Source organism: Candoia aspera, chromosome 8 (assembly GCF_035149785.1).
Source record: "Candoia aspera isolate rCanAsp1 chromosome 8, rCanAsp1.hap2, whole genome shotgun sequence".
Lineage (NCBI taxonomy): Eukaryota > Metazoa > Chordata > Lepidosauria > Squamata > Boidae > Candoia > Candoia aspera.
The window spans coordinates 30,922,205-30,938,679 of record NC_086160.1 but is presented as its reverse complement, the minus strand read 5'-3'; the positions used below and the strand labels follow the sequence as shown (position 1 = coordinate 30,938,679).

Here is a 16,475-nt window from a genome sequence, read left to right as displayed (position 1 = left end):
CAAATATACTTAGTGAGGGCAGGGTTTGCTTGTGTGTGTGTCTGTGTGTGCATGCGCGCCTTTGAGTGTTGACTCCTGGCGACTGCCTGGACTAGCCTCTGCAGTTTTCTTGGCAAGGTTTTTCAGAGGTGATTTGCCATTGCCTGCTTCCCAGAGCTGTGTGTGTGTGACTGGTCCAAGGTCACCCAGCTGGTTTTGTGCATAAGGCAGGCCTAGAACTCAGTCTCCAGGTTTCTAGTCCTAATCACTACACCAAACTGGTCTAGTGAGGGCTGTACAGCAATGCAAATTCAAAGAGGAAAGGGTGATTAGGAACACACGTGGAAATGAACACTGTACCTGTTGGCACCTCTTTGTACCCATATGTGCCTCAGATTGTCTTTGCTGGAACTCAGCATAGCTCCAGCATTTATATCACCCACGATATAATGTTTAATGTAAATAGTCTTACAGGTGCACCTACACCTACACTTTGGGCAGAACATACATATATAGCCTACTCATGCATCTACATGCAATGTTTCTCTCACTGGGTTTGCAGATCATGCTAAAATATGGTTTATTTAATATAATTTATTAAATAAAACTCAGTAGGCCTAGGTTAGGGTGCCCGTCATCCACACAGAAAACTCACTATGGATGCACACTCTCACTCTCTTTCTTACTCTCTCTTTTGCTTTAGATCCTAAGATCTGGATTTTATAAATTAACATCTGAAAAACCAGCATAAAAATGCAAACACTGGTATCCTAATGGCTTATTTTATAACACTTGCAAATTTGCTTATGACCATTATTGGGGTGGGGGAGTGGGGATTTACTTTCCATTCAAAACAGATCAAAAGTTCTGTTAGCATTAGTTAGTTAGATTATTAGAAAAATAATTCTGCCATTTTTTAATTTTTTTAAAAAAAAACAGGTTTTTATCTAAGTTACAACAACTAGGTTCAGATTTGTCTTGTTAAAATGTATTGGTTGGACTTCTCTCATGTAAATATGGCATATTTACAAATATAAATAAATGCAGCATCCACCATATCAGACTAGCAAGAGTTGAACTCAAATAAATCTGAGGGGCATCTGGTCAGGAAAATGGGTTAGAGTATCTCCTTTCAGTGTGAGAAGACTATTCCCTGACAGTTTAGAAATGTAAATGTTCATGATACTGGGCTTAAGAACTCCCTATATTTATAATTATACATTTGTACAAAAACAAAGGATACTACAAAAATTAAAAATTTTGAAGTGTCAAGATAAAATTGCTTAAGTCCATGCAATCAGTGTACTTCGCTGACAGTTTATTTCAGAAAATAAATGGGACAAAATGTATCTAATTTGAGGTTAAATTTTTATCTTCTTTATATTCAGCAAATTATCAGTTATTCAAGTGTAATAGTTTCTTTTTAAAAATGACAAGTAGACTGCAGTTAATCGCAAAGGTTAATATGTTAGGTTGTAGAATTGGTTAGATAAATTTTTACAAGTAATTCTACCATAATTAGAGCTGTCACATTTATTAAACAGTCAACAGAATTACAAATGCAAGGGATGATTATTAAATGTGTTCTCTGCGCTCTCTGAAAATTTCAAAAAAGAAAAAAGCAAGGGAAAAAACCCCTAAGTATTCATAAAAAGAAATGCATTGCTAAGTAGATCTTTAATCATTATGGCTATGCCTGTAGAATCAGTTCTGATTCAATTTGAACTAGAAATTGAAAATACAGAGAGGACACGATTCAATCTGAGTTGTCAAGTCAAGTTTCGAGGACAAGCCAATTTGATTAAAACTACTCTGATATTTAATATTAAAGAAAAAGCTTGCAACTTAGAGGACTGACACATTTTTTACCTTTTCTTTAAAAAGTGATTAGGCTTGCCCAAAGTGGGAACACTCTCAAAACTTGTCACTTTGCCTGGACTACCCTTCCTTCCCACAATTAGTTATTTAGTAAGTTAGGTATAATTATATATTTAGTTATTACTGAATTTTATTTATGTGGGAATTGTACCAATTCATTTATCATTTTGCAGGGCTGTGGCAGCACAAAGTCTGAAGAACCCTGCCATAAGCTATAGGGGACATATAAGATATTTCTGCTACTTTTTTGTTTCTTTACTTGTTTTTAATAGCAGAGCTGGATGAAAATAGCAGAGGTGATAGATCCTTTGATATCATGGTACATTGTTGCACCACAAAGGATTCTTGAAATATTTCCCTGTATTCATTTTTTTAAAGATAGCAAGGACAAAGGACAGTACAGCAACTCCTAAACTGTACAGCAAAGAGCCTTAGTTGTGTTAAACCAGTTCAGGAAGCAACCTTTTCCACCTTTCAAATAAAACTTTCAAAGAACTATCGAAGTAAGCTCTTATTTTTCCATATGCTTTCCTGAGTAATCAGTCTTGTCATGATGCCAGAAAGTATCTACTGACTTGCTGGAGTGGGTGGCCTCTGATCCCTTGGTGTTAGGAGAGTTGGCATAACTACCTGGCATGCTTGCTCTATCCAGGAATATCTCGCCTTATCACTAGGTTTGATAAGGTGGCAGGTTAGGTAGAGGACATTAGCAAAGCTTGACCAATTCAAAGCAGAATTCAGAAGAATTACCACTGACTTAGCCTTACAGAGTAGTGCAGTTTTGCCATTTTTGACTGCTGGCTTTTTCTGTGATGCCTGGAAAGTTCCAAAGCTGCTTAGCAAGCTTTGCTTCTTCCTGGGGGAAAAAAAAATCTCACCACTAATCTAACACTTGCGATACCCTGTTGTCCTAACAACCAGGAAACACGCTGAGACAAGGAACTGGTCTCTAATGCTTTATTGCTAGTACATAACAGGAATCCTAACAAACTGAAGAAGCGTGGGAAAAACCCAGACATATAAACCCCAAAGGTTAAGGCTGTCCCGATCTGTGTCTCTTTGAATGGCTGAGGAATTCCTCAGTGCTACGCATGCGCTTAACAGTCTGGATGGGAGCCCCCTGCTTGCCATCCTTACTCATGACATCTGTGTTATTTATTAATTAGAAAGGGCAACATAGGACAAAAGAACACAGAGCAAAGATAGGAAGCCACACACAAAAAAGAGCATGGCTCAGAGAAAGTAGCTTTTATAGCCTTGCATTCCCTTTTCTGAACAATAAATGTCTGCACTGGAACCTTTAAACATTAATTTGGCTCAATTTTCTCATTGTTGAGAAACTTAAACTAACCCAAACATGCAGAAGTTAAAAGCAAGGTTAGATCTAAAAGTGCATACTGATTTGACCCAGGAGTGGTTGTTGGGCCTTGAATCCATACTGAGACTGCTGAAAGCTGAATAAAACTCCCAGTTGTGTTGTCAGGACTAGCAAAGAAATGTATCATTATATACCATAAGAGACAGCAAAGTTGAGAAGAGAGAAAATGCATGAAGTTCCACCAAGCACTCCTGGATCAAATTTTGCCTCCACAAAAGAGCCCTGATAAGTACAGGATTTAAAGAGGTGATAAAACTAATCAGCCAGTTATTAATTAAGTTGTTAATGTCAGTGGGCCTATCTCAATACTCAAGCCTCCCCCAAGCTTTCTCCATATATGAAAATGAATTTGCAACTTCACATATTGTCTTTTACAACCAAAAAGCAACAGAAAAGCCATCAAATTTACAGAGCCTTTCTAAGGGCTTTTGAAGTCATGTGATCTGAGTTAACATTTTATTTTAAAGCAAATCTCCATTCCAGTTAATGAATTTGTTTCAGTGAGATGGCTTGACCAAAGATCTGTCAACTTGAAATATCCCTTTGAAATTCTGAACAGCCATACTTTCAGTATGATGCTTTATAATATTTCTTAGGAATTATAGTGAAAAGGCGACAAAATATTGCAGCATCTGATCAGAAAATCCAGCCCAGAACATAAGCTTTTTATTCACATGTGATGCAGAACACAATTTTAATTAACTTCTTTTCTTAAAACTCTGTACAAAACAATGTGTTCCATTAAATCCTCATACAAATGTAATTGCTTCTCAGTGCCATAAAAAGAGCACTCACTCTGCTTATATTAGGTAACAATACTAACATAGTAATGATCTGAGACATTCAATGTCTGCCTTAAACTAAAGCTTAAAAGATGTCATCAGATGGATAACATTAGGTAAAGGTAAAGGTTTTCCTTGACGTAAAGTCCAGTCGTGTCCGACTCTAGGGGGCGATGCTCATCTCCGTTTCTAAGCCTTAGAGCCGGCGTTGTCCGTAGACACTTCCGGGTCATGTGGCCAGCATGACGACACGGAACGCCATTACCTTCTCACCGAAGCGGTACCTATTGATCTACTCACATTTGCATGTTTTTGAACTGCTAGGTGAGCAGGAGCTGGGACTAGCAACGGGAGCTCACCCCGCCGCGTGGTTTCAAACCGCTGACCTTCCGATCGGCAGCTCAGCGGTTTAACCCGCAGCGCCACCGCGTCCCGGATAACATTAATCAACTGAAATAAACCTGCTTTTAAAAAAAACATGCCTTTTTAAGGTAGTGCTATGCATGCCCACCTCTATTCCCAGGTGTGCATTAGTTTCTGCACTCCCCGAGGCTTTTGTCCTCCAAGAAAGATACAGGAAGTGTCCATGAAAATTTCAGCATATTTGAATGGAGAGAGTATATAACACTTTGACATACAGTATAAGTTTGGTAGTATGGTACTTTAACATTCAAAAAGTGCATTTGCTTTGAGCAAGATCTTCTAAGGATAGCCACCTCATACTTTTACTGGTACCTACTCCTGACCTTTCTTCCTATCCCAACAAATTTCTACCTCCCTCTTCCAATTTTATGAGTTTTTGTCCCCCTTCAGTCATACTAGTTTTAAGCTAAAAACTCTTAAATTGTTGAGGCTGGCATTTTTTTTTACCTTTTCCAGCTTTGCAAAATTATTTCCGAGCTAAAGAACTGTTTATAATTATTGTTAATTCTACCAAAACATATATTTTATTAGTATAATGATACAATAACACTACAATGTTTTTATTTATGAACTTCCTAATAAAACGTAGCAAGGAATTCATTTTTTTCTTAAACCTCATGCACACTGGGTTGACATTTATGAGTTTAAGGTTCCTGTATAAGTCATTGCTGTTCCTTTAAAGTCTATCAATGCATAAGAGAAGTCTGAAAAAAAATGTTGTCTACTATATAACTGCTTTGCACTCACTTACATTAAACTGCATTTGCCAACTCAAATCTATGTATTCAATACATTATTTTGGAGCTATTTCTAGACATTATTTGATCTGGCCAACCTGGATAAAATGGTTTCTTTTGTCCTATTGGCCAGTTCACTGCTCATGTTAATTGAGTCACTTAAGAACATGTAAAAAAGAAAAAGCAAGAAAGTCCTCATCCTAATATAGATCTTCATGGACCATCTTTTAAGTCCTTCTTTATTATGAAAATTATCAGTTTATTCCTATATTCTATTTCCTGTCGTAAACAAGAATTAGGAGTTTGCAGAGAAGAATAATGAGACCAAAGATGAGATGTAAACCTGGTGCTTTTAAAGCACTTACTCATCCATAGTTTTGACTTGTTTTCTTTCCTAGAGATTATATAAATTTCAACATAGAAGTTTTACATCAAGAAACAGTACTGGGAAAAAGAGCTAAACATTTCCTCAGAATGCCTTTTCTGCAATCTTCAAACAGGTATAATTAATGGAACAGACACCACTGAAGATCCTAACTACAAACCTACTCATTTCAGGTGTGGCCCTTAAGCACAAGAGTGTCAAATGTTTTTGTATGGGTATTTATTGATGTCTCAGTTTTTTTCCCAAGTAGAACAGTTAACAAAACAGTATATACAAAAATAATTTTTTAAAATATGCCAACAAACCCTTGATTTTACATTGCTTTCAGCTAAAGATATAAGTAAAGACTCTTTAAGTCTAATGTGGCTTATGGTGACTTCATGGATACATCAGTAATAGTTGAAACTGGCACAGTATGAACCAGGCTAGAGACAACTGTTATGTGGATAGCTCAGCCATCCAGTGCCACCAAACAAACTGCTACATATCCATTAATTCGGAATTGCAGAAGGAAGAAGCCAAGAGGTTACATGCTGGAACACAGATACAGAGAGGCTCTGAATTCTTTGCTCTGCAATGAGTAATCAAGTATCTTGTTAAGGGTTCATTTTTATCTGCAATAACATCTCTAAACTAGCTGAGTGGTGTCTGGGAGTCTTCTGCTAAGCCTAGGTGAGAGCTGAACTAAAGGTTAAGTGCCTGGAGGTCTATGATTTACTTCCAAGCCAGAGTATTAAATATGGCAACAATTATGTTATTTTCTTGGCAGCAGTACAGAAGGCTACTGCCTTCTTCAGGAATGCTTTTTAACTACACACTGTAGCCTACAGCCCTGAGATCTCTTGGTGGTCTCTGTCTAAGTATTAGTACAAGTACAGTTTCAATTAATCAATAATATTTATCTTTAAAGTGAAGAGACCTTATTATATAAAAAAGTCATTAGTTACTTCTCACATTTGTTTCATTCGCAGATATATCATTCGCTGAAGTATGCAACTCTGAGAGATCTAATATGAGCATCAGAACTTACCTCTCTTATCATTTCTGCCTGCACTGGTGGACTTTTCTGAAAGACAAGGACAACGTCCTTCACACTTAGGTGAGATTTGTTTTCCTAAGACACAGGCTTGATAGTCTAGTTTGCACTGTAATAGAAAAAGAATATTAATCCTTACAATAAACAAGTTTAATGTAAATTGTACTTCACTAAGTATTTTGAAAGTAGCTGGGATTAGCCATTTATTTATTTGTTTACTTATATATTAACTAACTAATCAGTAATTTATTTACTTATTTATTTAGTTAGTAACTAACTAACTAACCTGGTAAGTCCCAGAGGCTTACAGAAAATAAGCATAAAACCAACACCAAAGCAAACAATGGTGTGAAGCTACTAACCCAGATGTTAACTTTACCACATAGCAGTTCAGGTAAGCCCCCTAATAAGTCAGGTAACTGTAACAAAAGACAAATTGTAACTCTTGGCTACTGCTGAAAATTCTGGGAGCTGAAGTCCACACAACTGAAAACTGCCAAAATTAGGCAATATTGTATGAACCCAATTAGGCAGCATCTGTGTCTTCCTGGCTTCCGTTTTTATTTGGTACCAGCTCTCCTACAGTGCATAACCTGCATAATCTTTGTTATCACTGCACTTTCTTTCTTCTCCTAAATTTTCAATAGATTTAATCAATAATGAGTTCCATTTTAATGCTCTGTTCTACTGATTCGTGACATTTTTAATGAAACCATATACAGTATTTCAGCAGTTTAAAGTCTAGTCTATTGTCTCAGTGTTTTTTTCCTCTCTCTGGAAATATCAGTTTTGATAGGGTTCACTGTGGCTTCAGAACTCTGAAGATGTGTTTTTTGGGAGTAGGTAAAATACAGGATACACATGTAGAAAAATCACATGCAAAACATCTCACTTAATTCTTACAATCATGTTAAACAGCAATTCAGTATTAGCCTCATTCTGTAGATGAAATTGAAGGGCAAGTATGACAAAGTGGCTTGCCTATAAACTCTAGATATATTCATAGTAAAGATGGTATTCAGACTAAGAAATTTTTGTTCATGGCATGTGGAAAAATCCTAGATAAATAGAATGCAAAAGATGATAGTTTTTAGCTATTTTTGGTCATGCTAAAATATAGGAATTTATATATATATTTATATATATATATATATATATATATACATACATACATACATACATACACACACACACACTCCTGTACTTTTTCTCTCTATTGATTTAAATTGAAAGGAGGCAACCTATACCCACCCCAAGATAATAGGACTGACCCTAAAACCTCTTAAGAAAGCAAAGTGGTTTGGATAAGTGAATCATGCAGTAGATAGTATCATAGTCTATTTTATTGCTTGTCAGATGGTCATTGTACTTCTGTATTCACAGAATAGCTAAGAGGAACTTGACCAATCAGTCATTACAACTATTCAGGAAGCTTATGATTAGCACTGCTCATTTCTTAGCCACAACTTCCTTCAACAGGGATGGGAATAGCCACTGAAATGTTAATGGCAACAACAAACAAAATACTGAGTCCTGATTTGGGGGTATTCTAAATTGTTTAAATATTAAGACAATTGTTTTCTTATGAATAGTATCAACCTATAATATAAATGAACATTTTGAAGTGTTTAAAATTTAGGTCCATTTGGTGCAGTATGAAAGAATATGCAACAAATGCATTTTTTTTTTCTCACCTTCATTATAAATTACAATTAATACAAGTTTATTACAGTAATGCATTATGAATTTGATTCAAAAAGTTCAGTTATTCTCTTTCTCTTTTTGACTGTTAATGACTCACTTATGAAATATGTATCATGATACTATAATGGATTATTATAATTTGACTTCTTGATGCAGTACCTTTTCTTAAACAACACCCACTGATTGCATTGCTAATTCATCAAGATCAATTTACTCAATTATCTAAGGTTGAAATATTTATAAAGTTGTAAGTGAACTGAAATATCACTTAAAGGGCACACTCATTAGTATTACTTGTAGGGAAAATGCAAAACATACATACGTAATCAGCATATCACTTGTTATTTTGGGGAAAAACTGTTTTGTGAACTTTTAGTTTTTGCTTTGCTTTTCATAGCAATATTTCACTATGGACATTGGTAAATTTTGGTAATATCAGTTCATGCATAGAAAATAATCACCAGCACCACCACTGTCTCTGGAATACAATGAGACAGAAAGGAGACCCATGTGTACACATGAACTATTTGATCATTAACTCTGTAATTATATTTTAAAACTTTTTTAAAAGCCTCTAAAGTACTTTGCTATTAGTGCAGAGGAAATTATCCCTTCCACTGATCTACATAGCTCAGCTAAGGAAGTACAACTTGGAAGAGTACAACTTATGCATCTGATGTTTTCTTGCAGACGTTTGATTGCCAGACTAGGCAACATCTTCAGTGCAAAGATGTTCTTCTTTGCACTGAAGATGTTGCCTAGTCTGGCAATGAAATGTCTGCAAGAAAACAACAAGGCTCAGAGAGGACCAAGGACTCCACAGTTCAACCCTGAGCTACAAATATTCGCTGAGTTAACAGTTCTACAGATTTAGGGATTCCAAGAACATATTAATCAAAATATTTTGGTATCATTATTATTAAAAATATTAATAACATTGTTTTTAATAATTATATACTAACATGGAAGAAATTAAATAGGGAAATGAAAAACTGGGCTTCAAAATATTTCAACATTTTAGGGCAAATTGCATTGGTAAAAATGAAAATCCTTGCATGGCTCAATTTTCTGTTTCAGTGCCTTGCTGTCCTAACAGTCAGGAATCACGCTGAAATGAGGAGTAGTTCTCTAGTGTTTATTACTGCTACATAAGACAGAAAATCCTAACAAACTGAAGAAGCATGGGAAAACCCAGACAGATAAACCCCAAAAGTTAAGGCGGGTCTGATCTGTGTTTCTTTGAATGGCTGCTTAATTCCTCAGTACTATGCAGGCCTTTTCCCCCCTGGATAGAGGCCCCCTCCTGCTCACCATCAGTACTCATGACACTTGCAATGGAAATTCCTGAACAGGCTTTAAGACACTGGCCAAATAATTATAATTATAATTACAATAGAAAGCTCTATAATTATAACTATAAATTAAAATTAATTATTAATTATAATAGAAAGCTTTTGCTTTCATGCAAAAAAATGAAAATAAATAAAAGGATTCTATAATGGATCTCAGAAACTGGGAGACTGGGGCATGCCAATCTGATAATATATTATCAAGCAGCACAGTTAGGGCATGTGATTCCATTCATTATGGAAGACTCTTCTAAACAGTTGGATCCAAACTGAAACTATATTAGAGCCAAATAATTTTAAAAATCAATGAGTTTTTCACCCAAAATATTTTTCTAAAATAAAGCAGATTGAAAATGTTTTCACTAAAATGCTACCCTTCATCTTTTGTTTTGTAAAATCCACCAATTGTCTACACTCTTTAATAGTAAACAAAAAAACATTCCCACAAAGATCCAGTTTGTTTGCCTATTTTAATTCCAATTTGTTCAAAAGCACTTTCACCAAAAAATAATCTTTCAAAATAACTATTCCCTTTGTCCATTTTAAACTTTCTTACAACCAGTCCTTGCTAAGCTTTTTGCCAAAAGTTTTTAAATCTTTTAAAACTTTTTTTTCCCTTTGTAATCCAGAATATGAATGTTGACTCACCAAATGGAATTTTATTTTCATGCCACTCAGAAAATCTCTCTATAGCTGTAAATTAGTTACATCTGAAAGTGTTTAAGAAATGAGGCTAATGCAACCCTTGTGTCTATATAGGCTGCATTATGGCTGTAAGCTTGATTGAAATCCCTTGACTCCCAGCTGCTGAACTCACAAACTGATGACAAAAACCTCAGTTCCTGCAGTCTATTCATGAGGAGCAGCAGTCTGGAGTGCAAGTGGGCGATCTCACTATATCTCCTTTATCTGGAAAGACTGTGCTGGCCAGATTTCACCGTCTGGCTGCCAGTCTCTGCTGTAATGCTGTCCCTACTCCTTCAGGGCCATCTGGTTTGCCATGAATCCTCATCAGTAGCCAAAAGATAAAGGTAGTATGAGCCAGACTGTGATGCTGATTGTGAATACAGAGTGCCATTTGAGACAAAAGTATTAGGGGGGGAAAGTTTGCTTTTTTTTTCTTTCCCATGCTTTCCCATTGCAACAAATGAAAGTATTTTTGGATTATAATATGGTAATGGCAACTACCAGAAAAGCAGCAAAAATAGCAGAGGGGAAGAGACGATCACTAGAGCAACCTGCAAAGAATTACACCAGATTTTCTTCAGAAAATGTTTGAGCAACTGGCCAGTAAGTTAGCTGAATCACTTGATACTATATTGATAGCTTTTGAAAAAAGAATTGATGAAAGACTTCTAAACATGAAAGAGGAGATGAAAGAAGAAGTTAAGAAGATGGAAAGATATGTAAAACAAGTGTCTAGAGATGTAGAACAAATTAATGACAAAATGAAATTCTGGAGAATAAGAAAGACGTTATAGACAAAGAGTTGGAAAAAGAACTAGATAATCTGGCTCTATTGGAATTGAGAGAGAAGAGATTTTGTTTGAAATTTAGAGCAATTCTAGAGGATTCTGCTGAAGATATTTGAGAAAAGGTTATTAAAGCTTTAACAATTTTTTTTGGATTGGGATGAGGAGGATAGAGAGGCAGAAATTCATAAAGTATATAGAATAAATACAAGATTTGTGAGAATAGGAAATGTCATCTTGTCTGCCTCCTGAAGAATCTGTATAACGACCAAGTAGCAACAGTAAGAACAGACCACGGAACAACAGACTGGTTTAAGATTGGGAAAGGAGTACGGCAGGGAGGTATACTCTCACCCTACCTATTCAACCTGTACGCAGAACACATCATGCGACATGCTGGGCTTGAGGAATCCAAGGCTGGAGTTAAAATCGCTGGAAGAAACATTAACAATCTCAGATATGCAGTTGATACCACTTTGATGGCTGAAAGCGAAGAGGAACTGAGGAGCCTTATGATGAAGGTGAAAGAAGAAAGTGCAAAAGCTGGCTTGCAGCTAAACCTCAAAAAAACCAAGATTATGGCAACCAGCTTCATTGATAACTGGCAAATAGAGGGAGAAAATGTAGAAGCTGTGAAAGACTTTGTATTCCTAGGTACAAAGATTACTGCAGATGCTGACTGCAGTCAGGAGATCAGAAGACGCTTAATCCTTGGGAGAAGAGCAATGACCAATCTCGATAAAATAGTCAAGAGCAGAGACCTCACATTGACAACAAAGGTCCGCATAGTTAAAGCAATGGTATTCCCTGTAGTAACATATGGCTGCGAGAGCTGGACCATAAGGAAGGCTGAGGGAAGGAAGATCGATGCTTTTGAACTGTGGTGTTGGAGGAAAATTCTGAGAGTGCCTTGGACTGCAAGAAGATCCAACCAGTCCACCCTCTGGGAAATAAAGCCAGACTGCTCACTTGAGGGAATGATATTAAAGGCAAAACTGAAATACTTTGGCCACATCATGAGAAGACAGGACACCCTGGAGAAGATGCTGATGCTAGGGAGAGTGGAAGGCAAAAGGAAGAGGGGCCGACCAAGGGCAAGATGGATGGATTATATTCTAGAGGTGACGGACTCATCCCTGGGGGAGCTGGGGGTGTTGACGACCAACAAGAAGCTCTGGCGTGGGCTGGTCCATGAAGTCACGAAGAGTTGGAAGCGACTAAACGAATAAACAACAAACATACAGAATAAATACACGATTTGTGAGAATAGGAAATGTGCACCAAGGGATACTTCAGTGCACTTAGGAAGCAGACAAGGAATCAAGTTTTGCAGCAGCATTTTAATACATGAGAGACTAATAGGTTTCTCTTATGAAAATTGGTATTTTATGGGAAATTGGAATGGAATGGTCTCTCCCCAATTGGATAGAACTTCTGAGAAAAATATTAAAATTACTCAAGGCAAACTGCCAAAAAATTTTTTTTCTTTTTGATTTGATGGATCCTTTTCAAGAATAGATATGATTTGGATTTCAAAGAATTTGGCTACTAAGTTTTCTAAAGTAGAGATATTACCAAAGAATCCTGTGAGTTTGGTTTATAAAAGGAAATCTAGTTCTTTTAGATGGAGACTAAATGGAATGTTGCTAGAGAAAGAAGCAGTAGGGGAGGATTGTAAAAAGGAAACTAAAGAATTTTTTGAATTAACTTAGATAAAGGTACTTATTTAAGAATGGTTTGGGATGCAAGTAAAGCTTTCATTAGAGGTTATTTTATACAATATAATAGCAAACTCAGAAAGAACAGACAAGAGAAAACACAAGCTATTTAGAAAGAGATAAAGAGAAAATAAAGTGAATTAAAGAAATTTCCAGAGAAGATAAGTATTTCTCAACAAATTAAGCTTTTACAATGACAGTTATCTATGTTAACAGTAAGATAAATGGAAATAAAAATGAACTATACAAAGCAAACAAATTTTGAGTTTGCAAACAAACCAGGGAAGTTTGGCATATAAATCACGAAAAGGAAAGGAAAAGAAAATTATATTGAAACTACAAGAGGGAGATAATGCAACCATACAAAAAGCATTTCATTAATATTATTCCAACTTGTACAAACCAAGTGACATTTCTCTAGAGAAAATAGATGAATATCTAAAGAAACAAAATGTACCAAGGATTACAAAGGAACAGAGACAGGTTGTGAATGGACCTATAACAATAAGGGAAGTTTCTGAAGCTATTAAAAAAAATTAAACCAGGAAAGGTGCCTGGACCAGATGGATTATCAGGTTCTTATTATAAATGTTTTAAGGATGAACTTTTACAACCTTTGCAAAGCAGAATGAACTCTATCCTACAGGGAGAAAAGATGCCAAGAGTTGGAAAGAGGCCGGTATAGCACTAATACCTAAAGAGGGACAAGATTTGACTTTAACAAGAAACTATAGAACAATATCATTATTGAATAATGACTACAAGTTGCTCACAATGATTCTAGCTGATAGACTGAACATAATTTTGCAAGAATTTATTCATGAGGATCAATGTGGATTTTTACCTAAAAGAAATGTGTTTTGGAATATTTGGAGCGACATAATGAAAAACAAGCTGCCTTGATTTTCTTAGTTGCAAAGAAGGCCTTTGACAATTTGAACTTGGCTTTCTTGTTCAAGGAGAGAACTTTATAAAATAGGTAAAAAACTTCACAGAAAGTACAAATATTTGCTAATGGAGATCTAACAAAACCTGTGAGATATGAAGAGGAACAAGACAGGGATGCCCACTGTCTCCTCTCTCGTTTCTTTTGGTTCTTGAAATTCTGAATAGAGATATAAAACAAGATGAGAGGATTGTGGGAGTAAAGACTAAAAAAGAAACATACATTAAGGGCTTTTGCAGATGACTTGGTGTTGGTTTTGGAAGATCCTTTAAAGTGAATTGAAACTTTAATGGGCAAATTAAAAGAATTTGGTGCATTAGCAGGTTTCAAGATTAATAAACAGGAGATGAAGATGTTAACCAAAAATATGAAAATAGAAGATCAAACAGAATTGATGAATAAAACAGGTTTTACGATTGAGAATAAGGTAAAATATCCGGGTATGACTATGACAAATATGAATATGTTTGTTATTTCAAAGTAACTAAGTTAAGACATGGAATGACATTAAAAAGGACATGTTAAGAGGGAGAAAGTGCAACTGTCATTGCTGAGGAGAATTTCTGTGATAAAAATGAATGTCTTGCCTAGAATGATGTTTTTGTTTCAGACGGTACCTGTTTGACAACTGATGCACCATTTAAACAGTGGTAGAAGGATATATCTAAATTTGTGTGGCAAGAGAAAAAAACATGAGTTAAATATAAGGTCTTACAAGATACTGTAGAAAGGAAAAAGGGGGATTGGGTCTACCTGATTTAAAATTGTATTTTGCAGCTTGCTGTTTTGTTTGGATGAAAGAGTGGGTGCTGCTAAGAAATAGAATGCTCTTGGAGTTAGAAGGACATGACCTGAGATATGGGTGGCATGGTTATTCGTGGTAAAACAAAGTCAATGTTAATGTGGATTTTACAAATTATTATGTTATATGTGCCATATTTCAAGTATGGAATAGATACAAACCCAGGTTGTGCCTGAAAACTTTTGTGGCTCGCAGCATAAGAAGCACTTTATAGACTAGAGGCAAACACAAATGGCTAACTTATCATGTGATGCTATAACTTTGTCAAGGGGACTATAAAATAAAACCAAGAGAAGAACTGGTGGCAGAGGGATATAGTTGTCAATGGTTCTCTTATTTACAATTATTAGAAAGATTTAAAGTAGACAACACAATCTTTATAGACTAAAAGATTTTTATAGCAATAGGGAACCTCTCAATAAAGATCAGATACAGCAACAAATTGTCATAATTTACCATGGTTATTAGCCTTATACCAGTTTTGAGAATTTAAAGCTTAACTACTTAAAACAACCAAAAGGAACAATCTCAAAAATTTATAGGTTATTACTGCAAAATGAAGTAGGAGATCCACCCTATGGTTTAAAGGAAGCTTGGGATACTGATCTTGGTAAATAAATACAGGAGACAAATTGGCAGAAATTATGGAAACTGGGTAGATTCACCTTGCTGACATTTGACTCCAATTAGATTACACATATATATTAAAATTATTATTCCAAATGTTGGAAAAGTTGTCAAAAAAGGGGGGGAGGGTCATTTTTTCATTAGTGGTAGTCATGTGATAAAGCTATTCCCTTTTGGCATAAAATTTTATGGGAGATACTGTAAGTACCATCACTAAACAAAAAATTGAATACTTCCCAGAGTTAGGCTTACTGCATTTATTTACAGGACCAAACTTCAAGTGTAAAAATAAGGAACTATCTATCTAATTTTAGAAGCTAAAATAATTGCCCAGCATTGGAAAACTATAGATAACATAACAATTGAGATGTGGATTAATAGGGCCTCTTTAACTGCTACACTAGCAAAAAATACAAAGTTAAAATAGAGGCAGGAACCAGAATTTTATCAAATTTGGATGGATTTTATGGTTTACTTCAATAGCAATAGAGTATAATATGGTAATACTTTACATATATGGTAAATTTGTACATGTACAGTACCTGTCTGTTTACATTTGAGTAGATTTGTTTGTATTTTCTATATTTTATTCTCTATGCATCTTGGATTTATGTTAATTTAGTTACCTGAAAATGTAAATTAAAAAAAAAAACAATAGTGCTGTCCTTTGATTGAAAACAGCTGTTCATGTTTGGACTAGGAAAAGAGCAGATACTGTATATAAAATGGAATACATTATTTTCTTACAAAAAAAAGCAACACAGTATTAAATAAAGCTGCAAAGTGGCAAAATTCAAAATAAAATTTGAATTGTTTTGGAATTAATGAGCAACAAGTTTTTCCCACTTGTTTTGAAAAAGAGGAACTTTTTTTCTATTTTGCTTCATGCAAATGTTACTGTTTCCTATATCTAGGTGGAGTTTGTTGCCATACTAAGATGAGAAAACAAGTATTTTTAATTTCAGTTAAAAATATATATCCCGTTCCAAAAATACACTCAGTATAATTAAGAATGTAAATAAAATAATGTTCTAATTTAAGTCATAAAATTCAGTAATTTAAACTTCAAATAAGATTTTAAGAAACATTCAACATATGAAATTCTGATTAGCCTATAATGACCTGGAAATACTCTCAAAGCTGTCCAGCCTGGAAGAACTTCAGCACAAGCACATTCGAAGTGGGAGAGAGAGCTCTTCATAGTATTTGGGGAGATTTCTCATGAAAACTCCTTAGGTGCACATAAGGAGATCCAAAGC

General features: G+C 35.3%; 1 protein-coding gene across 1 annotated transcript in view; it reads right to left on the bottom strand.

The window, feature by feature from the left end:
• SPOCK3 (SPARC (osteonectin), cwcv and kazal like domains proteoglycan 3) overlaps positions 1-16,475 on the bottom strand; it is a 152,562-nt gene that overhangs the window by 39,731 nt on the left and 96,356 nt on the right. Inside the window, exon 6 of the mRNA XM_063310818.1 lies at positions 6,593-6,707. Coding sequence (XP_063166888.1) covers positions 6,593-6,707 — 115 coding nt within the window. The remainder of the gene's footprint in view (positions 1-6,592; positions 6,708-16,475) is intronic.